The sequence below is a fragment of the Equus caballus genome, chromosome 20 (assembly GCF_041296265.1).
Source record: "Equus caballus isolate H_3958 breed thoroughbred chromosome 20, TB-T2T, whole genome shotgun sequence".
In the NCBI taxonomy this organism is placed as follows: Eukaryota; Metazoa; Chordata; class Mammalia; order Perissodactyla; family Equidae; genus Equus; species Equus caballus.
In genome coordinates this window covers 27833176-27857393 of record NC_091703.1, presented here as the reverse complement: position 1 = coordinate 27857393, position 24218 = coordinate 27833176, and the positions used below count along the sequence as shown (strand labels likewise).

General features: G+C 40.8%; 4 protein-coding genes across 6 annotated transcripts; 1 reads left to right on the top strand and 3 right to left on the bottom strand.

Moving 5' to 3' along the window:
* Positions 1-9159: 9159 nt before the first annotated feature.
* H2AC12 (H2A clustered histone 12) lies at positions 9160-9873 on the bottom strand. The gene has a single exon (XM_005603632.4). It carries the CDS (start codon positions 9871-9873, stop codon positions 9487-9489), a length of 387 nt encoding a protein of 128 aa, XP_005603689.1. The 3' UTR covers positions 9160-9486.
* Positions 9874-9890: 17 nt separating this feature from the next.
* H2BC12 (H2B clustered histone 12) lies at positions 9891-21184 on the top strand. 3 transcript variants are annotated; one of them, XM_070245060.1, is made up of 2 exons: positions 9891-10589; positions 21060-21184. In XM_070245060.1, exon 1 carries the CDS (start codon positions 10200-10202, stop codon positions 10578-10580), a length of 381 nt encoding a protein of 126 aa, XP_070101161.1. In that variant the 5' UTR covers positions 9891-10199; the 3' UTR covers positions 10581-10589; positions 21060-21184. The 3 variants fall into 3 exon arrangements, with proteins under 3 accessions (XP_070101161.1, XP_070101160.1, XP_070101162.1); XM_070245059.1 differs by lacking the exon at positions 21060-21184 and adding an exon at positions 17355-18410 and having other exon boundaries at positions 10119-10589; XM_070245061.1 differs by lacking the exon at positions 21060-21184 and adding an exon at positions 17318-17832 and having other exon boundaries at positions 10122-10589.
* H4C9 (H4 clustered histone 9) lies at positions 13550-13979 on the bottom strand. Its single transcript, XM_023624155.2, has one exon. The coding sequence runs from the start codon at positions 13917-13919 to the stop codon at positions 13608-13610; it is 312 nt and encodes a 103-aa protein (XP_023479923.1). The 5' UTR covers positions 13920-13979; the 3' UTR covers positions 13550-13607.
* H2AC11 (H2A clustered histone 11) lies at positions 20629-23945 on the bottom strand. Its single transcript, XM_023624150.2, has one exon. The coding sequence runs from the start codon at positions 23943-23945 to the stop codon at positions 23553-23555; it is 393 nt and encodes a 130-aa protein (XP_023479918.1). The 3' UTR covers positions 20629-23552.
* Positions 23946-24218: the final 273 nt, after the last annotated feature.

The following is a 24218-nucleotide window of genomic DNA, read 5'->3' as shown; positions in this document are numbered from 1 at the left end:
TACTGTCCTTCAGTTTATACCCATATTTCCCCAAAGTGTCATCAAACGTATATCTTCTTTCTTTCATCTCATTGCTTTTATTTAATATATTTCAACTTACCTTTGCTTCCAACACTCCACTTAAACTTATCTTTTAAATTTCACTAATTGAAATTGCTCTATCTAGTACATTGTTAGTCTTCATCTTATTTGAATTTGCAGCAGCATGTGACACAGCTGATCACTCCCTTCTCCTGGAAATATTTCTTCATGTTGATTATAAGACACCACTCTGCAGATTTTTCTTCCATTTCATTAGCCCCTACTTCTCAGTTTTGTTTGCTGGTTTCTTCTTACTTCCTCAAGTCCTCAAGGCTCAGTCCTTGTTCTCTGTCTTCTCTTGCTTCCTTGGTGATTACACCTGGTTGCACCCATACTCTGAGATTTCAGCCAAGACCTCTACCCCAGACTCCAAACATGATACTCAACTTCGCAGGTGATAGCTCCTTCAGATGTCTAATAGACATTTCAAATTTAATATGTCTGAAACTGAATTCTTGATCTTTTCCTCAAACCTAAACTTTCTACTCCTCTCCATTTGGTACAAAAGTTGGATGGGTAACAGAGAATGAGAGTAGATTACTGCAAACTTAATCATATATTGAAACCAAATGCTCACTGTACCATCATATGTGATTCATGGGGGTTGGGGAGCAGCTCATCATGACTTCTGGTACCTGGTAAGCACTAAGAAATATTTTTCCTAATCTCGATTAGTAAATAAAACTAGAAATTGTTTGCTTTTAATTTAATTTTTTTTAAAGATTGGCACCTGAGCTAACAACTGTTGCCAATCTTTTTTTTTTTTTTCCTGCTTTATCTCCCCATAGCCCCTGGGTACATAGTTGCATATTTTTAGTTGTGGGTCCTTCTAGTTGTGGCACGTGGGACGTTGCCTCAATGTGACCTGATGAGTGGTGCCATGTCCGCACCCAGGATCTGAACCAGTGAAACCCTCGGCCACTGCAGCCGAGTGCGCAAACTTAACCACTGGGCCACGGGGCTGGCCCCCGAAATTGTTTGCTTTTAGATGGGAAATATATATATATACTTTTACTATTTGCCAAAGGGATCTGAAAATTGTTTTATCATAATGCACTCCAGAGGAATGTTGTTATCTTAGTGCCCTACAGAATATGATGCTGACGCATTACAATGACAACACTGTGGAAGCTGGTCCTGGTGAGCAGAAAATAGCAAATATACTAGATGTCTTAGTAAGAGATGTGAATCCCAGAGTTTAGAGATAAAAAACATGAAAGTTCAAGAGACTGCTGCAGAGAAGCTTATAGGGGTCTGGTGATGTGAGATATTTCCGAATATTCTCGCAAGAGTGAGAAACAAGTTGCTGCTCCTCAGAACTCCCACCTTCAGAAACTCAATGCTTGATAGGCCTCTTTGGATTTTGGAAGCAACATGTGTACTATATCTGGGTGTGCTTCGGTCACCAGCTGCCAGATAATTTGTAAGCCTGATGCTTTTTATTAGGGCCCCCTTTGAAGTGTAAATATCTTACCGCTTGGGCTTTGTAACACAGAAGAGCCATTGGCCTGGAGTTATCCATGGCAGACAGAAATGCTCTAAGGAGACTCTTGCAAAGCTCATGAAGAGCATCACACCTGGGGATTTGGAATAAGGCCATATTTTATTCTGATGACAACTATTCTTTCTTTGAAAAATAACTTCTAGCTTCTACTGGACCATTTTAGTTACTGAATGCCTGACGATGGGACACAAAGTAAACATGTGTCCCAGAATATTCACCAGAAACTGAGTATTCTGTGATCTACTGAATTATAAAAATGGATATGCACTGTGGCATTTCATTTTGAAATGAAATTCTATAGACACGACCAGATCTGAGATAGTCTGGAGAGTATGTGTAATGCCCAGACTCCTATGGTATTTGTTCTTACTGCTTTGTTATGTCTTATTCAACCGCTTTTTATGACCTCACAGTAAACTTCCTATGACTAGTTACCAGAGGATTAACAATCACGGGTCTGTTTTGATTGGCTTTGCAGAGCATTCTATAACCAGGTAGAATTGGATGGCTGTGCCCTACAAGCTACAATTCCACTTAAGAATAGGAGGCTGAGAGAGAGAGTAGTGAAGAGAAATCCTCCCCGTCAGCAGAACATTGGGTAGTACATCCATTCTCACGGGAGGGAATCTGGCCTGATGTAGGAAAAGCAAATCTATATGTATCTTTACTAATTTATGGACAGTGACTAATGAGTTATCCAGCTAGTCAAGGACAGGGAAAACAAGACTAGAAAATTAACATCATGAATATCTTGTGGAGTGTAATGTGAATAGACACAGATAGTGAATATATTTGAGTCATACCAAAATGCTCACAAGAGGGCTTCCCTCATGAGAAAGGCTCTCCCCTCAGGTGGAAATGATGACCTATCCTGTGAGGATCAGTCAACCTCTTTCCCCAGCCAACCAGTGATTGCAAAATTGTCTATGTACAAAGGAGTTCATAGTGGTGGAGATGAAGCCTATTGATGGGTTCAAATTATGGGATTACTAACACCAAGCTGATTGGGCTACCACCACTGCTGACCACTACTTGCCAACAAGAGAGGCCACTGCTACACCCCTTGCAGTATCATCTCCAGGGAACTATCAGCTGGCCACTAGTCAGTGAGTTGATTATACTGGACCCTTCTTTCATGGAGGAAGCACTAATTTTTCCTTACAGGGATGGACACATATTTAGGGTCTGGATTTGCTTTTCTTGCTTGTATGTTTTAACTCCTACCACCATCCGAGGACTTAGAGAATACCTTTCCCATCATCATGGTATCTCAAAAAATGCCTCTAAGCATGGCACATATTTTGCAGCAATGGCCGTGCATCCACGGGATCCACTGGTTTTAACGTGCACCTCATTACCTAGAAGCTACTGGCTTGATAGAATTGTGAGCGGCCTTCTGGAAGCCCAGTTATGTCACCAACTGGAAGATAGAATCTTCACATTTTTGTCTTAACAGGATATGGTATATGCCTTAAAAGAGTGACCAATATATGAAGCCATCTCCCCTGTATCTAGAATACACAGATCTGGGAATCAAGAGGTAAGAGTGGGAATGATTCTTCTCGTTATTACACCCAGGGATCCATCTGAAGAATTTTGTATCCTGTCCCTATGACCTTGAGCTCTGAGGGATTAAGAGTCTTCATGCCCAATAGAGAAATGTTTCCCTAGGGAACAGTGTCAGCTTTCAAACTAATTGATTAATTAATTGATTTCAATTAATTTGAAAGCTGAGAACTGTCTTTGGACATCTCAGTCTTTTCATGCCACTGAAGCAATAGGCAGAGAAGAGGGTTCCTCTTCTTTCTGGGATGATTGGCCCCAATTGCTGGGAAGTAATTGGGTTTTTGCTGTCCAATGGAGGCTAAGAAGATACTACTATAACCCACGGAAGTCTCTGAGTGTTGTTTGCCCACAACCCCTGGTCAATAAAAATTTGTGGCAAACTGATAAAGAAAAGACAACCAATGATGCAGATCCCACAGGAATAAAGGCACAAATTATACTGCCATATAAAGAATCCAGCCAAGGTGCTGACAGAGGTCTGGGTAATAAGGAATGAGTCCTTAGAAAAAGGAAACTATGATTACTAATTTAAGCCTCATGACCAGCTGTAGACGCAGAGTCCATAGAAGCTTTGTATTAACTGAATTTTCTCAGTTTTTATCCTAGTACCTTCTAGCAAGGTGATGACTAACTATCATTTTAGGTTTAAGGTGGGACTATGAACAAAGTGAAATCACCTCATGAACTGGCTGTGATTTCATGCATTTCATGTTGGAAATGTAAATTTTTCACCTGGTAAAAGGATAAGAGAAAATGCCAAAGGACAAAAGGAGTGGACTGGGCCAGATACGTATTAACCTTTGCCGGTTCAGATTCGCTCTCCCTCTCCTTCATCCTGTCCCCAGGAGGCTGGCCTATGTAGGAATTCAGTCCTTGCCTTCTGGCTTCTGGTTGGATTTGGCCAGTGGAAAGTAAAAGTAGATCTGAGAGAGGAAGGAGCTCTTTCTGTCTCAGATTCCATTTCCTCCCATTGCCCTTTTGGGCCTAGGTATGGTAACTGCCTACATAGGCTAGCATCAGGGCTGTCAAATGACAAAACTCAAACAATTTAGTAAGGAGTTTGATGTCCTTTATTTCAGGGAAAACAATCTGTGGATTGGGGGAGGCAGTGCCTCACAGAAGTGGAGTGCTCTTCCACAGGGATTTCGGGCAAGAGTGTGGTTTATAAAGTGTTAGAAGAGGCAACACAGAAACAGGGTGTGATTGGCTAGAAAGTCGGGGATTTCCTTATAAGGCAAAACAGTCCTAATTTCTAGGATAAGGTGAGCTAGCTAAAGCTGAGGTGGAGGATTGTGATTGGTGTATGCTAGGTTTCCTAACAGTGAGGCATTTCCAGTAAGTGCAGCTGACCTAGATTTAGATTTGTGACATGGGCCGGGTCACTGGGGTAGCCTCTATTTTGTGGGTCCAAATATATCAATTAACTTTATCAGGGCACCACACTATCCCTCGTGGTTTCCTAACTCCTTGCTCACTTTACAAGTAGCCTATTGAACAATAATCAAAGTACTCAATTTGAGTGAATATCCTTTTCCTGATGGAACACTGGCTGACATACCGACCTCTTCTAGCTTATGTGCTAGTGGAGTTTACAGACCTTAAACAAAAATAGAAAAGTTATTTGTTCTTAAAATATAATAATTGGCAGGGAGTTAAGACCCTGGTCTAGTAAAAGTGAATTGCTGTCAGCAGGCATAATGTGGATTAGGATTCAGGGAATACCTCACTGAAGAGATGCACTACTAGGAAAACTGAAGAATGAATTGGAGTTAGTCAAGGAAAGACGAGTTCAACAAACACTCTTGGCCTTGAAAATAGCAAATGCAAAGCTACTGAGGCAGGAAGAAGCATCACATGTTCTAGAAACAATGGTCTCTTGTGATTGGAGCATAATGAAAGGAGCGTGACAAATAAAAATGGCAAGCAATGGGATATATTGGAGAATATGAGGAAGCCATTTGGTATAGACCTAATTCGGCCTGACCTTGTCTTTCCAAAAGGGCCTGACCATGGCTGTTGAGCATGCATTGTATATCTGCTTTAGATTTTCCCTATGGCAAGAGCAAAGGCCCTTGAGGTAAAGGTGCAACTTCCCTGCCCCTCCCAACCTTGGTGTCTCCTTAAGGATTAAGCATCTTTCCTTAGGCTAGAAACTGATTGCTGCGCTCACCTGTGACCACCCAGCTCCAGACAATAGACTTGCCTCCTGCTACGCCCACGAAGATAGCAGACCCACTACCTGCTGTGTCCATCAAGTGCTGTGCCAACAGGGCAATCTTGTGACTATTGTGGGAGGGACATTTCAATCATATGTGAAACACCCTGTTTGGGGGTATATAACCACTCTGTGCACCCCACTTCTTCGGTGCCCTTTCTTCCTTTGGGAAGAAAGACCTCTGGCCATGGTCCTCAGATTTCAGCTCAGAATAAACTCACCCAAATTTTCATTTACAGATTGGTTATGGATTATTTTCCTTGACAAGCGAAACAGAGAAGTCCTGGAAGTAAAGAAGGTCAGGTACATGGGAAACACTTTGCTTTTTTTATATGTCTGTTTTCTTTCCCAAATTCATGCTTTCCTTTGTATCCTGAAGCCTAGAAGACTATAAATTACATTTCCCTGGTTCCTTTGCCAGCCATGTTCTGGTTAGTTTCAGCCACTGGGAAGCAATGGAAGAGAAATGAGAAGCCAGGAGGAAAGGAGAATCTACTCGCTTCTGGCAATAATGGTGGTGAGTCCATGAAGGTGGAACAGGGAGAGTTGATCACTGTAAAATAGTAATCCTTCCCCCTGGGGAAGGGAAAAAACAACTCTAATATTATCTCTTTATATCATCTAATTTACTGAAAGGACATTTTGGAGACTTACAGGAGCTGGTATATTCAGGAGAGGCTTCTAACTTATTTACCAGGAGTACCAGATCAAATCAGACAGGTCAACCCCTAAATACACTTTCTAATTCTAGTCTGATAATTTTATTAATTCATAAAGTTTTCAAGCAAAGTATGGACTGCACTGATTTCTCCTTGAAAATATCAGTTAGTTTAGCAATTCTGCTGTGAATGTAATAAGGTTAGTTTTTGATAGGTCAAACAATTTTAATTTACACCAGCAATTTTACCTACAAAGTTTTTTGTTTTATATTATTCCAAATGCTATCTGGGATCTTAAGTTCATTTACTGATTGCCAATTGTGAGTCTAGATATCAGTCAGTCGGTGAGCCTTGTAAACAGAACTCTTATCAAGGCTCAAACTAGCACACACAGAATCTAGATTCCATGATATGTGAAGCCATGTCAACTAAGTCAGCTGGATATAAAATTACATTCTTTTGTCCTTAGTCAAGCATTCTCATTACCCATTACCATATATATGTCTGAGATTTTGTCATTATTAATTATCAAAAGCATGCAGTAATTTTGGAGCGTAAACCTTTACTCCTTCGATTTGGCTTTACAATCGTTCCCTACAAACAATGCATGACAACAACTCCATCTAGTAATAGGTATGAAGATGATGGGGTGAAGGGTGGAATGTGAGGAAAAGTATGTGTTTTTAAGTGTGATCCTCATTTTCAGGAATCTTTCGTTATTCACTTTAAACTATTGTAAACACTATTTGAATAATTAAATCTACCTAGTTTTATTCTTTTTCATTTGGCATCTGTTAATGCAAATCTGATCACGAAACTCTCCTACTAAAATCTTTCAACATCTCCCTTTAGCATTCTCATCCAAGTTTTTACACACCTTAGACCAAAGTATACAAGACCAGGTAGTTAAGAGAAGACAGTCACGTGTGGGTTCTGTGTTGACGTAAATAATATCCTGAGTTATAACTTTCTGTCCTACAAATTGAGAACCTGATTGGATAAATAACACTGTCTTTTCTTGTCCATTCAGTTTGCGATGCTATAACAAATACCATAGGCTGGGTGGCTTAAACAACCAACATTTGTTTCTCACAGTTCTGGAGTCCGGGAAGTCCATCGTCAAGGTGCTGGCAGATTCAGTGTCTGGTGAAGACCTGCTTCCTGGTTTGTAGGTGCTACCATGTCTCTGTGTGCTCATGTGACTTCTTCTTTGTGGGCTCAAGGAATGGGGGTGGCTCTGGTCTCTTCCTCTTGTAAGGGCACTAGTCCCATCATGAGGATTTTACCCTTATGACCTCACCTCAACCCTCTTACCTCCCATAGGCCCCACTTCCAAATACCATCACATTGGGAGCTATTAGGATTTCAACATATTAATTTGAGGTTGGGGGACACAGATATACAGTCCATAGCATTTCTTTTCTAAACTGAAACAATACCCACCTCAAAGGGTTGTAAGAATTAAATAAATATATCCATATGTATCCATATAGAGCCCATAAGTGATCAGTACTGAATATTCTTCCATGTTTTCTTGAAAAGCTCATTCTCCTCTCCTTTGGGCCTCAACTATTGATTTTGAAGCCTTCACATTATAGTGCAAAGCTGGATTATTTCCCAGTATTGGATGAGTGAAGCAATTTGCTAGATCTGGAGGAGGGAGAGAAGGCCAGTGGAGAATCCTCTCATATTCCTTACAATTGTTTTATATCACCTTCCATTTGCTATGATTGAGGCATCTAAAGCTCTTACAGGAATATATAAAATTAGAAAAGGTTTTTAGAAAGTTTGCATGTTTTTTCATTTCTCTAAAAAGAAAACATCCCCTTTGAATTCCAGGATGAAAGTAAAGAAGCAGTATCAGCTGCGTATGCTAAAGTCAGTCTTAGAAATACCATCACAGACAGTACTCAACGTTGATATGTATATTTATGTTAATATGTGTCATAGACGTGGAAATGCAGTGCCTGGACCCCCATCAAGGGAAGACTTGCTGCCCAGCTGCAGAGAGCAGTTAGCAGGTAGGCAGCCCCTGTCGGCTCCGTCAGTGTTGGATTGAGTTTACATTCAAGGTCACTCCCTTCCCCTGGGCAGTTCACATAGGTGCAGAGCAAAGTAGGGATATACAGGCTGGTCCAGGGGCATTTTGCCCAATGTGGGGCAACTCTGACAGACTATATAGGCTCCAGAGCTCTGCACATGTTTGGTCTGTATCACAGTTTGACATTCTCCTCCATCCAATCCTAGTTCTCTTTCCCTTCACAGATGTTGGTCCCTAATAAACATCTTGCACCCCAAACTCCATTTCAGGATCTCTGTCCAGGGAACCCAATCTGTATCATTTGGTGACCATAATTTTTTTCCTGGGTCTCTTGCATGTTATTGTCATTCTATTCAGCAGGACTCTGCAAACAAAAACTAGGAGTAGCAAATAAGCCTGTGTGTACTGTATTATAAACCATGTCTTCTTAAATCTTTGTAAACTATGTGATAAAGTTAATACGAGTTGTATGGTGCCTTTTTTTTTTTTTTTAAGTGGGTTGGATTCCATAGCTTTTTATATCTAACTAATTTGTATTATCAAATGTAGTATCTCAGAGATCTGGATTGCTATTTCTTTTGATTATTAGTGCGTATTAATTTACACATCCTACAGTCATAAATTAGGGGTCTGTCCTTCTTCCTCCCTATTACCTGCTTTTATTTCATAGCCTTACGGGCCTTCTGTCTGTTCCCAAGAAATATCAAGCTCATTGTGTCTTAAAGCCTCTACATTTTCAGTTACCTCTACTTGGAATACTCCTCCCCTAACATGTGCTTGTCTCATTTGTTTTTTTCAATTTATGTAGGCCTCTGATCAGGACACACCTCTAAAGAGGTCATCTCCACTTACCCACTATCTAAAATAGTAATTCCTATTATGCTCTATAGTTTATCTCCTCTACTCATAGAATACGTTATCTGACCTTACACCACGTTTACATGTTTGTGTCCCGTCCCACCCACCCCTGTCCAAGCAGTACTTTACATGGAGGCAGATTCTTTTAGACTGCATTCCCTGTTTACACCTTGAACTACCAGAAGAGTGCATTAAATGAATGTGTTCCAAAGAAATAGGATCAAGAATATATCAATGTGACTTCATAAATCCTGGATATTTTTAGTCAAATTGTAACTCCCATTACAATAAAATCTAACTTGAAGATGAAAATTCCACGAGTAGAATTTTAAGAATTTCATCATTTGGTGAAAATTACTCTCGAGTTAAACCACACTATATTTAGGCTTATTATTAGAGTTGCTCCACCTCCTCCCGAGAAAAGAACCACTTCACACTTTGTATGGTTATAACCAAAAGCAAAAATACAGTAAATTGCGTGTACCAGCCTTGTCTCTGACAGGGTGGGTGGCTCTGAAAAGAGCCTTTGTTTTCCAGTGTTTCTAGCGAAGCTTCCTCCCCTTTATTTGGCTTTGTGGTGGCTCTCGGTCTTCTTGGGCAGCAGCACGGCCTGGATGTTGGGCAGCACACCGCCCTGCGCGATGGTCACTTTGCCCAGCAGTTTGTTGAGCTCCTCGTCGTTGCGGATGGCCAGCTGCAGGTGGCGCGGGATGATGCGCGTCTTCTTGTTGTCGCGGGCCGCGTTGCCCGCCAGCTCCAGGATCTCGGCCGTCAGGTACTCCAGCACCGCCGCCAGGTACACCGGCGCGCCGGCCCCGACCCGCTCGGCGTAGTTGCCCTTGCGGAGCAGGCGGTGCACTCGGCCCACGGGGAACTGCAGCCCGGCCCGAGAAGAGCGGGTCTTGGCCTTAGCGCGAGCTTTGCCTCCTTGCTTGCCTCGTCCAGACATAACGACCTCACCAGCCTCGCCTCAAGCAACTAACAAAATGAAAGTACAGGGGCAGCAGTTTTTATAACCCCTATTGGGCGCGAAAAAGAAGGTTTGTCATTGGTTAGGAGTGCAGATTCATTTTAACCAATGGATACGCGAGTTTGGAATTCTTGCATTCTGATTGGGCAGAACTAACATGACGTTTCTCCAAATAGCCACCAATCAAACATAGGACTTTAACGCATCACTTTTTGCATAAGAGGTTCTATATACAAAGGCCATTTAACGCTCAGCCTACGTTATTTCTCTGCCTCTTTTCTAGTAAGTTGTGTTTTCTCTCGACTATGCCGGAACCAGCTAAATCCGCTCCGGCCCCGAAGAAGGGCTCCAAGAAGGCGGTGACCAAGGCGCAGAAGAAGGACGGCAAGAAGCGCAAGCGCAGCCGCAAGGAGAGCTACTCGGTCTACGTGTACAAGGTGCTGAAGCAGGTCCACCCCGACACCGGCATCTCGTCCAAGGCCATGGGCATCATGAACTCGTTCGTCAACGACATCTTCGAGCGCATCGCGGGCGAGGCGTCGCGCCTGGCGCATTACAACAAGCGCTCGACCATCACCTCCAGGGAGATCCAGACGGCCGTGCGCCTGCTGCTGCCTGGGGAGCTGGCCAAGCACGCCGTGTCGGAGGGCACCAAGGCCGTCACCAAGTACACCAGCGCCAAGTAACTTTGTCAAGTAAGCGTCTTCAATCCCATCCCCAAAGGCTCTTTTAAGAGCCACTAAGTTGTCAACATTAGAGCTGTAAATACATGTTCGGATCTGGGTTTACGTAAAGCCGATTATCATGGGGTGGTTGAGGATTACATTATGCTGAAGAAAGGATGTGTACTCCTAACAGTCTCTGGCTAGAAAGAAATCAGATACACTGACAAAGTGTCTCCCTTATATAATCAAGAAAAGGGCAAGGCCGGAGATGTTAAACAAGTTTTTTTTTTTTCTTTCCCTGTGTGTGTGTGTGTGTAACACAAAGATTTCTGGCTTTGGCGCGAAAATAGATCCTTGAATCGCGTGGAAGCCGAGTACTTTCCAGTTGAAATCCTATTGGCCTTTTGTGTCACGTTTCCTTTTTCTCTCCACCATCGGAGTTCTAATCTGCGTTTACATACTTAAATTTGGTCTCTGAGCTAAAAGTGCAGCGTCTTAGCTGAGCAGTTACTTCATGTTCTTTTAGGTGATACGGTGTGATTAAAAAGATGAAGAATGACAGGAGGGGCGTTAAATAGAACAATGCCTTTTGTTCAGTTTTATTTAAATTTTGGCCTCTCCCACCCATTTGGGTTTAGGAGAATGCCAGACCACCAGAAGTAATAAATAGTCTGTAAGGCAAAGATGAGAAGTATAGTTTTTCTCCTGAGTAAAGAAATGGAATGGAGGAAACACAAACCAGATCTTAAATGACCAATTTACTAGTTTTTAAGTCAAATATATATGGCTAGAGGGGAAATAAGTGACAAAGAGATGGCATAATGAGGAAAAACAAGGGTACATTAATAAGAATTGGGATCTTGTGCCTCTAATTTGAGCAAATTAAACTCTTGTGCATTTGTTTACCTATTCCTCAAAGAATATTGAGCTGAACTTTGTGATTCCTTTCAGCTGTTAAATTCGCTGCTCTCCGGAGAAACAATGAGATGGGTGTGAGGAGAGGGAGAGAATAAACAACTTTCTCAGGCCCACAATCAAACCAATTGTAGAAGAGATTGAATAATGAAATTACATTGGGATAGCCACAGGCAGATCTTGTACCTGGCCTGACACATTTTCCCAAATTCTCCATTGTAGGATTAGGACCAGTACCTACTCTTTGTGATGGCTTCTCTATCTACTGAGAGAATGATTAAGAATATTACAGCTTTAGGTTATAGAATATAATATATTTGTGACTTGGTTATTTGACTTGGCTGTCAGTGCCTCTATTTTGCCATTTTAAAATGAGGATAATAAAACCTATCTCACAAGAATGTTACATGAGATAATCCATGTAAAGCATTTGGCACAGATTTGAATAAACTTTCAATATAATTTAGGTATTATTTTCTCTTCTGTCTCACTCTTTGCCTCTCGCAACACCTTGCAAATTTTAGGCATTCAGTTAATCATTTTTTAAGAGAATAGAAAGGTCAGTCTGTTATCAACTCGTTCAGAAAAGCCTTACTCTCAATTCAAGCCAAATGAGATAAGTATCATAGATTATTTTTTTTGTCCAGTTGATGCCTGAAGCTCTGTGGGGAATTGAGGGAGAGGGAAATAACTCCTATATGAAAAGGCAGCATTCACAAAAGTTATCAAAAACATAAATTCAACATTATTAAAATTAATTTTTGCGCATATGGATAGGAATAATGTTTAAAAACAAACCAATCCACAAGGTGACAGCCTATATTTGCCACATGCATATTCACAAAAGATTAAAAGCCAAAAAACTCCCAAAGAATACCTACAAATAATAAATAAATTCCAGGAAATAAAAAAATGAGCAAAGAATGGAAGGCAGTTTCCAGAAAGGGAAGAAAACTTAAACAGCAAAAAATTCCATTAAAAAAGCAACTTTATTAGAATCAGAGAAGTAAAACTTAAGAACGCCAATGGGATACTATTTAGAAAATCCTTAGATTGGCCAAAAATTTAGCAAATGTTGAAGTATGCAGTAACAATAACTGTCAAAGACTCCTGGTGGAATATGGGAGTGTAAAGTGAACATAAAACCCCAGAAAGCAAATTGTTCATTTCTTTTCACGCTGAATACGCATATACCCTATTACCAAGCAATTCGACTCCTAGATATGTAACTAGAGAAAGTGCACAGCTGTTTACAATGCCCATTGCAACACTGTTTGTAATTGGGTGAAAAGATAAACTAGAATTACACGTTTTGACATGGATATATTTCAAAAGCAAATGTAGAAAAAAAGTTTTATAAAGATATGTACAAAAATATACCTTTTAAAGTTTTTAAAACTTGCAAAATAATGCTATATTGCTTAAGGGTATGCACATCTAAAGTTAAAAAATAAAAAACATGGGAACAAACACCAAAATCAGGATCCTGGTTAATTCCGGGCTGGGGAAACAGCCATAGTACTGAGAGAGGAAGGAGACGCGGAGGGATTCAACTGTATTTGAATTAACTTTAGGTGGTAACATTTACTTCAAGTGGTGTGGTATTCTTTAGCGTCTGTTGTATACCCCATGTATTTACCCCCAGTGGAGCTCTCTGACATAGCTTTCTTAACCAAATACTACAAAATTTTCCTCAACGTCCCTGCACTGAGTGCAAGTTACTGCTCTGCTCAGACTCCTCACCCTGACATTAATATATATAAAGGACTGGAGAGAGGTTGCTAACGGTGGGCGAGACCCTCTAGGTCTCAGGCCTCTTCACTAACTTTTGGTTAGGCTAACGACCCAGATTTTATGAGGCTCCAGGCAGCTCCAACCTGCAGCCAGAGTAGTTGGCTAGCAGACTCTGCCTCCGCCTCGGAGAACCTTGGCCTGTGATCAGTTAATAATCGCCCTCTACACGCAACCCCACTGAGTTGACCTTATACAACCGCTCTAAAAAACTCATTAATAATGGCTTTATTAAGAAACTTCTTTGCAGGTAATCACTTCAGCCCAGCTCTTTCGGTGAAAACTTGGGGGCCCTAAAAAGGGCCTTTTTAGTAAATGACGAGGTTGCAAGTGCTTTTTATCTTAGCCGCCGAAGCCGTAGAGGGTGCGCCCCTGGCGCTTGAGCGCGTAGACCACGTCCATGGCGGTGACCGTCTTGCGCTTGGCGTGCTCGGTGTAGGTGACCGCGTCCCGGATCACATTCTCCAGGAAGACCTTGAGCACCCCGCGGGTCTCCTCGTAGATGAGACCGGAGATGCGCTTGACACCCCCACGCCGGGCCAGACGCCGGATGGCAGGCTTGGTGATGCCCTGGATGTTGTCCCGCAGCACCTTACGGTGGCGCTTGGCACCACCTTTACCCAGACCCTTTCCACCTTTGCCACGTCCAGACATCCTCAGGAAGTCAAGGAAGCAAGAAAATGAAGTCAGTTTTCGCAGCTCCCTTTTATACGTAACGTCTGCGGACCAGAGTGAAAACCGAAAGAGCTGTGGCGGGAAGTCCCTCTGGGTTGGGGGAGGGGACCTAAAAGGGAACACGCTAGCTTATGCTGATTCCTTTTGTTCTGTTTCAGTTAATTCTTTTAAACCCTCAAGACCTAGGCTTTCTCCTTCTTTTCTCATTTAATGTTTTGTGCCCCATCATAAAACTTTAACATTGTAGAGGATACATAAAAAGTAAAGAGAATAAAATATTCTGTTTTTATCTCTACATATATACAAGTATTTTCTTTCTCCAACAGTATTTTCATAACACCGTACCACTTTGGAAAGTTTTTCTCCTTCGTATACAGGGGAAATATACTCCATATACTAACTTCCTAGAAACAGAACAAGATGGAGAAATAGAGAATTTCTATGGAAGGAGAATGGAGAATAGAACAAGATGAACAAAATAGAGAATTTTAAGATCTTCCAGGTGTATTGCTAAATTCTCTTCCACCAAAAGTGTACCAATTTTCAGTATATCTTACTAATAAAGGACAGAACTATTTAAAAAAATTTAGCTCTATAATAATCCGGACTTGGCTTCTTGTATAGAGAATTAACTTTTAAAAAATTAACTAGCTGACTAATCAATATAACATAATAAATACTTTCTCCACTGATTTGAGGAGCTTAATTGATCATATATTGAATATTTCGCTTAAAATTGTTTCTTCAGTTTTTATTGTTCTGCTGATCAGTCTACGTGTAGTGCCGAAGCATTATAATTATTTGTAAGGTTGAAAAATAGTTTAGTATTTGGCAGTGAGTTCCTACCTCATAATTATTTTTTCAAAAAAGTTTTGCTATTATCACCATTATTCTTAAAATTACAAACCATTTTATCCAGTTGCAACAAAAAAATTCTTTTAGTACTCTCATCAAAACTGTGTTCAATCTATCACATTTATTAGGGTAAATTTATTATCTTTGAAATACTGTGTCCTCCTAATCTGAAAAATACTGGATCTCTCCGTCAATCCGGGTCTTTAGATCTATCTCAGTAGAGTTTTTTCTAGATAATATATAATTTAAAAAATTAAAATAATATTTTCATTAATTACAAGAGCAATTAATTTGTCATTAATGGGCAAGTGGAAAATTCAAATGCAGGGGAAAGAAAGTATACTTTTATCTTTCTAAGAAAATTTTCATTGAAAGAATGATTATATACAAACATTCTTGGTTGAATATACTTAATTTAAAAAATATATACAGACAATTTTACTATTGCTTAAATTCTGAGAAATTTTAATCACTTTTTCCAGCATTAGAATGTAATCCCCTTGTTGTTCAATTATTTTCTCACTATCCTTTATTTCAATGAGAGTTACTTTTAGCAATTTTGCATTACAGCATTTTCAAAGTATTTCACTTAAATTTCATAAAATAAAAATAATAAAATAAAGATATATTTTTATTAAAATATTTAAATTTTTTTCCTGTACTTCTGTTACAATAAAAGAAAACTTGTGAAACACCTTTGAAAAAAACAAAACTGATTCAACCAGCAAAAGCAGAATTCAGTGTATTTTATAGATGGATAGATAGCATAGGTTAATTCAACAAATTAGTTTAAGGTCAAAAACAAATTGAAAATAAGAGGCTTAATCCTCCCCGAGGGTCCCTCTCCTTTTCTTTTGCTCTTTCAGAATTTCCTTTTCTGCCCGTTTCAAATGTAGGTACATCATTTTAATGGCCAAATAGGCCCTTTGCCAGCCTCTTAACTCAGGAATGTTTCCTCAAGGACGTTAGAGCCCTTTCTTTGAAATGTAATCATCAAGGAAAATAGTGCTCTATTTTCCAGCTTCCTAAGGAGATAGACCTGACTTCAGCTGTTACCTGACTGCAAATTGCAAAACCTATGTAAAGTAATGAGTTGTATCCACTCAACTATATAAAAGAGTGAGATTTCTTTCTGTCTTTGCAATCTCTTAGAAGATTGCCTGTGATGAGCATGGTATACTGGCTTAACGCTTATTCCATATAAGCAAACTGACTTAATTATCAAGATAAACTTAGTTAAGATCAAAGTATTTTCCTTGAATCTTTATATTCTTTCACAGTTGAAGGCTAGCTGAATATGCCACCCCAAACTAGGCCTCTTTGTCATAAGGATTATTTTGAACTGATTGTTTTTGAGAAATGGCACACACATGAGAATCTCTGAAAACAGTAGAAGTTACCTGTTTCGAAGAGACATTTACATTTATAAAGGAAATCTCCATTTGTAAGTGTCTCTCTGTCCCAGGAAGAGAAGAATGACTCTAAATCACAAGAGGATCTTAATGGAGAAGGCACCTACTTTAATCTGCATAACAAACCTTATACTTATTTACTGTGCTTTTCCTGGTGACCTCTCATAACTGCCCTCCCCTGCCCTCCCCTGCAAGACACATACCTTCCTTTCTTTTGTCTTTAGCAGAAGATGGTGTATAAGGTGGTGGCCTGGGCCGTCTTGGGGAGTTTACTCATTTTTCCTGAGTCTCTCTCGTGTATACATGAGGTATACATGTCCATAAAATTTTGGTTGTTTTTCTATTGTTAATCTGTCTTTTATTACAGAGTCTCAGCCAAGAACTCAGAAGGGTAGAGGGAAAATTATTTTTTCCTCCCCTACACAGTGCACATCAAATCCAGCAGCAAACTTTATTAGTTACACTTGCAAAATACATCCTATCCCTATCTGTTGTCTACTGCCTCCAATTTAGGCCAAGCCACTATTCTCTCTCAAAAAGACTTCTGCAATATCTTCCTAACTTATATTCTTACTTCTAAACTTTGTAATCACTATACAGTTCCCTTAGTGAACTTTCAAAGAAATATAAATCAGGTTATGCCAGTCCTCTGTTCAAAACTCTTAGAGTGGACATTTAGAATGATTTGCAAAACTCATAGCATAGCATATAAAACTCTTCGTTATCTGACTTCTGCCTATCTCTGAACTCACTTTCTACCTTTGCTCCCTTCTTGATCTTCCTTAAACATTCTTGATCTTAAACTTTAACTTTCTTAAACTTTTTGATCTTGCTTAAACATTCCATACATACTATTGCCTCAAGTATTTGCATTATCTTCTTTGCTTAGAATCCTTTCCCTGAAAGAGCAACATGATTTACTACCTGCTTTTATACATGTCCTCTGCTCAATTGCCATCTGTTCAGAGTTCTTCTAGGGGAATTGTAGTGGGTTGAACAGTGTTTCCCCAAAATTTATATCTACCTGGATCCTCAGAATATCACTTTATTTAGAAATAGGGTCTTTGCAGATGTAATAAGAATCTTGAGATGAAATCATCCTGCTTTTAGAGTGGGCCCTAAATCTAATGCCTGTTCTCCTTATAAGAAGAGGAGAGGACACAGAGACACACAAGGAAGAAGGCTATGTGAAGATGGAGACAGAGATTGGAGATATGCTGCCACAAGCCAAGGATGGCCAAGAATTGCTGGCAACCGCCAGAAGCTGGAAGAGAGGTGTAGGGGAGGAAGACATTTTCTCTTCCCAAATGTGGGTTCGTCTAGCCGGAGAACGAATTAAATTCACATGAGACAGAATAGCAAGAGAAAATTAAACAAAGCTTTATGAGGAACCATGGCCTGGGGCCTTTCGCCCCGAAGGAAGAAAGGGCACCGAAGAAGTGGGGTGCACAGAGTGGTTATATACCCCCGAACAGGGTGTTTCACATGTGATTGAAATGTCCCTCCCACAATAGTCACAAGATTGCCCTGTCCGCACAGTGCTTGACGACACAGCAGGTAGTGGTCTGCTATCTCAGAGGGTGTGGCAGGAGGCAAGTCTATTGTCTTGAGCTGGGTGGTCACAGGTGAGCGCAGCAATCAGTTCCTAGCCTAAGGAAAGATGCTTAATCCTTAAAGAAATGCAACGTTGGGAGGGGGAGGGAAGTCAGTTGCAGAAGGTTACCAGACAAGCACAATAAAATGCAGATTTAAGTCCTTGCCTTTGGCATTGATTAAGAGTTTCTAGAGAGAAGGTCACCACCTTTCTTCTTCCTGGTACAAAGAGGGAGGCACGTTTACAGCAGAGCCTCCTTCCCTGTCCCACTTTATCAAAAGCAATCAACCTCAAATAATCCTGATGCCAAGGAGACATATCTTGGGGTGGCCGATTCCAGACAGCTACAGAGGCATGGAATGATTTCTCCCTCAAAGGCTCTAGAAGGAACCAACCCTGGTGATGTGGGGTCGGTGAGCCGAGGAGTCAAAAGAAAGATTTCTTGGACTCTCAAGATCTGGCAGTAGTGCTCTTTTATTTAGAGAATAGTGTGGAATAGCATGGAGATAGGACCCATGGGCAGTCAGGCTGCTGCGTGGGGTCAGGGCCCACAGGCAGGAGGAGGTGCTGCTGTCGCTGCTTCTGCTGCCATGGAGACAGGACCCATGGGCAGTCAGAGCTGCTGCTGGCATGGGGAGCTGTTGCTGCTGTGGGCATGAGGACACGACCCATGGGCAGGTAGAGCTGGTGCGTGGGGACAGGACCCACAGGCAGTCAGAGCTGCTGCTGCTGCTGCTGCTTCTGTTGCAAACGTGGGTGGAGAGTAAGGCTAAATTTAAGGCATAGGTATGTGAGCCATCTCTTTACAAGACAAAGAAAAGAACATGTAAAAAAGTTAAAATGGTATCAGTGCAGGTGGGGTCTGGTCATTGGGTGGTCCCGTGACCATGACTTTTAGATAAGAATCAAATCGGATTAAGTAAAGGTCAGAAGCCACCACCCTAAATCAGTTACATGAGGTTGCCAGACAGTAACCAACTTAAGTTCTTGCCTTCCCCACTAAGAGTTTCTGGAGACAAGGTTATCTCCCTTCCTCCTGGTGCGGAGGGGGAGGCATAGAGATTTCCTTCACAAATGCAAATCTCTCCATTAAAGGACAAGCAAACTCTGCTCCTCAGAGCCTGCTTCTCATCTGCAGTTTTAAAATTAACCATCCTAAAATAATGCACATCATAAACAATCCTCATCACCTGGTAGCATCTTCCTTTTGAATTTCTGGTCTCCAGAACTGAGAGAGAATAAATGTCTGTTGTTTAAAGCCATCCAGTTTGTGGTAAATTGTTACAAGCAGCCCCAGGAAATTAATACAGTCACCCAAAAGACAACACTCACAGCTGCTCCTGTCTCTCTATATCCTATGAACCTGATTTAGTTTTCCTTATAGCACTGATCACAACCTAAATTTTTTTTTTGAAGAGAAAGATTCACCCTGAGCTAACATCTGTTGCCAATCCTACTCTATTTTTTTCCTCCTCCCCAAAGCCCCAGTACATGGTTGTACATGCTAGTTGTAAGTTGTTCTAGTTCTTCTATGTGAGCTGCCACCACAGCATGGCTATCGACAGACAGGTGGTGTGGTTCCAAGAACTGGAAGGGAACTGGGCCGCCAAAGTGGTGAGTGCTGAACTTTAACCACTAAGCCATCAGGGCTGGCTCTAAAATTTAATATCTTTTATTTTTAAGCTTATTTTGTTTCTCGCTAGAATGTATATGCTATGAAGGCAAGGGAATTGTCTTGTTTACTGAAGGCAAGGAAATTGTCTTGTTTACTATGCATGCATAGTGTCTACTTCAGTATGTCCATTTGTTGAAGGAATGAATGACTCACCTTAAATAGGTAATATTTTTTCATTTTGTGTGGAATTTTGTAATTTGTTTATTAACCTCTTCATTGAAATTCATTTGTTTTCAAATTGATGCCACCATATTTTTTGAGTCTGAAATGCACATCTGTACACATTTCAGCATCTCTTAAGTACAAATATATCTTAAAATTGATGGCATGTTGAATATAGTCAGCATTTCTTTTTTTGTGTGTTTGTTTACTGATGCATAATGGTTTCTCTTACAATAGTAGGTGTTTTAGATGTGATGAATTCAGTTTTAAAACAATGTTGTAATCATCTTGAACACACGTCTTTGTGCATTTCCACCAAATAGTTATTTGGAGTAAATTCCTAGAGATGCATCTTAACCAAAGTTTCGATGGAGAATTTGGTCTCATTCTTTACCATCTGGTAAAGTTCAGCAGATTAGTGATTGCACTACTGGAGCAAAGTGGCAATATAAACTTTGAGTATTTATTTTGCATATTATTTCTAAAAACTGTCATTGTGGTCAGTGTCTTCCACATTTTGACCTCAGACATTGTTCCACATGAGAGAAATCCAAGCCTCATATTGATTTGGGTTGCAGCCCGCAAATGTTGATTAGGGACCAGAATCACTTTCTGCATGGGGCAAGTTTAGGCCCTCAGGGAGATAAACTGTCCCTGGGGGAGAAAAGGGAAAGGAGCAGAATCTAGCCAAGACATAGGAGAGGTAATCAGGCTAAAGGAAGGGCTGATAATTGTCCTGATAATTGACCTTCCCTTCTTATTCCTTCTCCCCTTTCCCTCCTAATCTCTACCACATCCGCCTGTTTTTCTTAATGCGTCTGCCCACCATCACGAAAGGTTCTCCTCTAGCCTGTCCATCTCAAAATGAATAGATGCCCAAACTGTCTGTAATGGATATATAAATGTCTACAAATATAAGAAAAAAGTTCAATTAAATTATTAACCTAGAACACTGGATTTAAAATGAAAAAAAAAAAACACCCTTAAAAGTATTGTAAAGACAGAGCTTTAATTTGCTTTAAAATTTTCCTTGGAAATATTCTCTGTGTATCATTTAAAAATATAATGTAGATTTCAGATTTCTAGTATTATAGACCTAATAGCATACATCAACAAAATATTAGTATTAGGTATTGAAGGGTAGCAGAATATACCAACCCAAAATATGCCGCTTTGGCATGAGGATTATTTTGAGCTGAAGGTATTTGAGATGAAGCAGATACAGGAAAAGCTCCTTGCCTTTCCCCTACAAAGATGTTCCTCTTCCCCTCCCTACCAGGAAGGACAAAAGTTAATCCCAGTAGACAACTTAGGACCTTTATCAGTGGAGAAGGCATCAACTTAAATCTGACTAACAGAATTTACCCCTGTTTTCCTGGTAACCTCCTCCTAACTGACTTCTCCACATCTTTTGTCTTTAGCTGAAGATGCTATTGAAGCTGGAGTTCTGAGGCACCTCCCAATTTACTCATTTTCCCCTGGGTATCTCCCATATATAAATAAGGTATATATATTAATAAACTTCTGCTTGTTTTTCTCTTGCAAATCTGTCTTTTATTACAGAGGTCTCAGCTAAAAACTCAGAAGAGGAAAAATTATTGGAAGAAAAACTAAAAAAAACTCAGAAGAGGAAAATTTTGGAAGAAAAATTATTTTTCTTTTTCTAATATCAGAAGACATATTTAAAGACAGAACAATTGAATAATGAATAAAATCATTTGGGTTTTTAAGCCTTTCCTTTTTTAAGGCCTACTATTTTAGAGGGGCCATTTCAGTGCCTATCAGTGTCAGATATTGTTGTCTGCATTTGTTTTTATTCTAAGAAGTCATATTTATACTGGGACTGGAAGTAGTTATATTTTAAGTACAAGAAATAGAAATAATAAAAGAATATAAATATTAATATGAGATATTAATAGACTATAAGTGCTTAAAAAATTCTGGACAGTAAGAGACAGTTTCAGGGAAAAATTTTAAGTTGAAAAGGAATGGGGTAAGTTGACCAAATTTTAGAGCAAGGGTTTTCAACCTCGGGTCCATATATTGCCACAATACCTCCAAGGATAAAAAACTGCCAGGGTGTGGATGGAGTGGGGTGGTGGTGGTGGTGGTAAGGGATATGTCCATGAATTTGGATGGAGAAAAATATATTTTAATTAACCTTTGACTGAACTTTGGCATTTTAGTTTATTATGAATTTAGGTCACAAACCTCAGTACCTGTTACTTTGTTACCCAACGGAAATCACAGATGTCTTATTTCTCATAACAATGAGTTATCCTGAACCATCATTTATACTCATTTAATTACTGATGGCATTTATTAAGCTCACCAAAAGACTGTATTCTGTAATGTGCTAACTATATAAGCACGTATGTCTTCTATCAAATTTATTTTAAAAAATACTTTGATAACTGTAATGTAATAATTTTCTTTTGCAATTTTTCCTTTTATACACTTAAAACATTCTGAGAAGGTTTTCCATAAATGTCACCACACAGTCAAAGGTGTCTATGATATTCAAGAAAAAAAAAGTACGCCTTTTTTTTCAGATGACATTGGTTAAAGGAGTTCAGTGAGCAGAGTAGGAGGCAAGATTGTGCAACCTAGGCAATAAACACCATTGGCAGGGGTATTCCTTATTTAGTTACAAAAACAACAGAAGTTACTTGTAATGTCACATTAAATAGCCCTTTTCCATAGATAACCATGTTAGATTTGCTGAGAGGCCTCAGTTTCTGTCAGGAGCCTCCAACACTTATAAACAGCCCCTTTGTGGAACCATACCCTAACCTCATTTATATTTTCCTTACCCCACACACATTTTTAAGTCTGTGAGGCAGAAGTTTAACAGCCTATGTGATTAGCAACTTTACATTTCAATGGCAATAGTTATGGTAAATATTTCCTCAAACGTCTTGATTGGTTCGGACTTTGTTAGAAATAACTACCTTGCCAAATTCTCCTTAGGCAACGGCTCTTCAGATTTTAGGCGCATCCCAAACACGAGAGATCTTTCCTGGGCTCCAGAATGGTGTCACACCTACAGATGTAATCCCAACATTTTACTCATTTCATTTAGCAAAACTAAAGGTGGCGGTGAGCGGAGTGGCTCACAGCATAAGTACTCTTTGGAAAAATGTATGTGGCTCTGACAGACAGCTTTGGGCGGGGTAGACTATGGTGTCATGAAGATCTCCGTTGATCTGTAGCGGGGCTGGATGCCCTTGAGCCCGATGGTGATGCGTTTGGCATCGATGATGCACAGATTGCTGTCTCTGCAGAGCCCCACTAGGTGGGCCTCGCACCCTTCCTCCACCGCTACCGAGACCGAGCTCTAGAAGTGCAGTTCGGTCTAAAGCCCTGCAGGATCTCGAGCACCAGTCGCTGAAATGGCGGCTTGCGGATCAGCAGGCTCGGTGGACTTGTGGTAGTCACGAATCTCGCGCAGGGCCACCGTGCTAGCCGGGTAGCAGGGGGGCTTTTTCACGCCGCCCGTGGCCGGCGCTCCCTTGCAGGCAGCCTTGGTGGTCAGCTGCTTGCTGCATCGTCTCCTAAATTCGAAGCAGGGCAGTACTTTTCTACCACATTTCAGAAACAGAGGAACATAACGGCTCCTTATGGACGCACGTCAACTAGATGTTTAAGCAAGAGATCTAATAGGTCTACTCACAATCACTTCAAATAACTTTTTAGGTGAGATACAAACCTTACTGTCCCTGCAGTTTTGCTTTTAATCAATGATGTTTTGCTTTCAAAAAGATAGTTGTGACTCAACTTTTCCCGGTAAATCTTACTTTCTCATCCAATGTAAAACAAGCGTTAAGTTCTTTTCCAGAAAAGATGGGTGGCTCTGAAAAGAGCCTTTGGTTTGGACTCGACTTATTCGACATACTGTAAACTAATCTAGGCCATTACTTGCCCTTGGCCTTGTGGTGGCTCTCGGTCTTCTTGGGCAGCAGCACGGCCTGGATGTTGGGCAGCACACCGCCCTGCGCGATGGTCACTTTGCCCAGCAGCTTGTTGAGCTCCTCGTCGTTGCGGATGGCCAGCTGCAGGTGGCGCGGGATGATGCGCGTCTTCTTGTTGTCGCGGGCCGCGTTGCCCGCCAGCTCCAGGATCTCGGCCGTCAGGTACTCCAGCACCGCCGCCAGATACACCGGCGCGCCGGCCCCGACCCGCTCGGCGTAGTTGCCCTTGCGGAGCAGGCGGTGCACTCGGCCCACGGGGAACTGCAGCCCGGCCCGAGAAGAGCGGGTCTTGGCCTTGGCACGAGCTTTGCCTCCCTGCTTGCCTCGTCCAGACATAATGATCTCTTCAACTTCACCTCAAACAACCAGCAAAGCAAAGGAACAAAGCAGCAGTTTTTATAAACCTTATTGGGCGCGAAAAAGAAGGTTTGTCATTGGTTAGGAGTGCAGATTCATTTTAACCAATGGATATGCGAGGTTGGAATTCTTGCATTCTGATTGGGCATAGCTAACTTCTGACGTTTTCCTGAATGGTCACCAATCACACACAAGACTTTATCACTTTATTTGCATAAGAGGTTCTATATAAAGAGGACACCTTGTGTTTAC

What these genes read in the sequence shown, in the direction of transcription:
- H2AC12 (XM_005603632.4), bottom strand. Translation starts at nt 9,873, where the DNA reads ATGTCTGGACGAGGCAAGCAAGGAGGCAAAGCTCGCGCTAAGGCCAAG.
- H2BC12 (XM_070245060.1), top strand. Translation starts at nt 10,200, where the DNA reads ATGCCGGAACCAGCTAAATCCGCTCCGGCCCCGAAGAAGGGCTCCAAG.
- H4C9 (XM_023624155.2), bottom strand. Translation starts at nt 13,919, where the DNA reads ATGTCTGGACGTGGCAAAGGTGGAAAGGGTCTGGGTAAAGGTGGTGCC.
- H2AC11 (XM_023624150.2), bottom strand. Translation starts at nt 23,945, where the DNA reads ATGTCTGGACGAGGCAAGCAGGGAGGCAAAGCTCGTGCCAAGGCCAAG.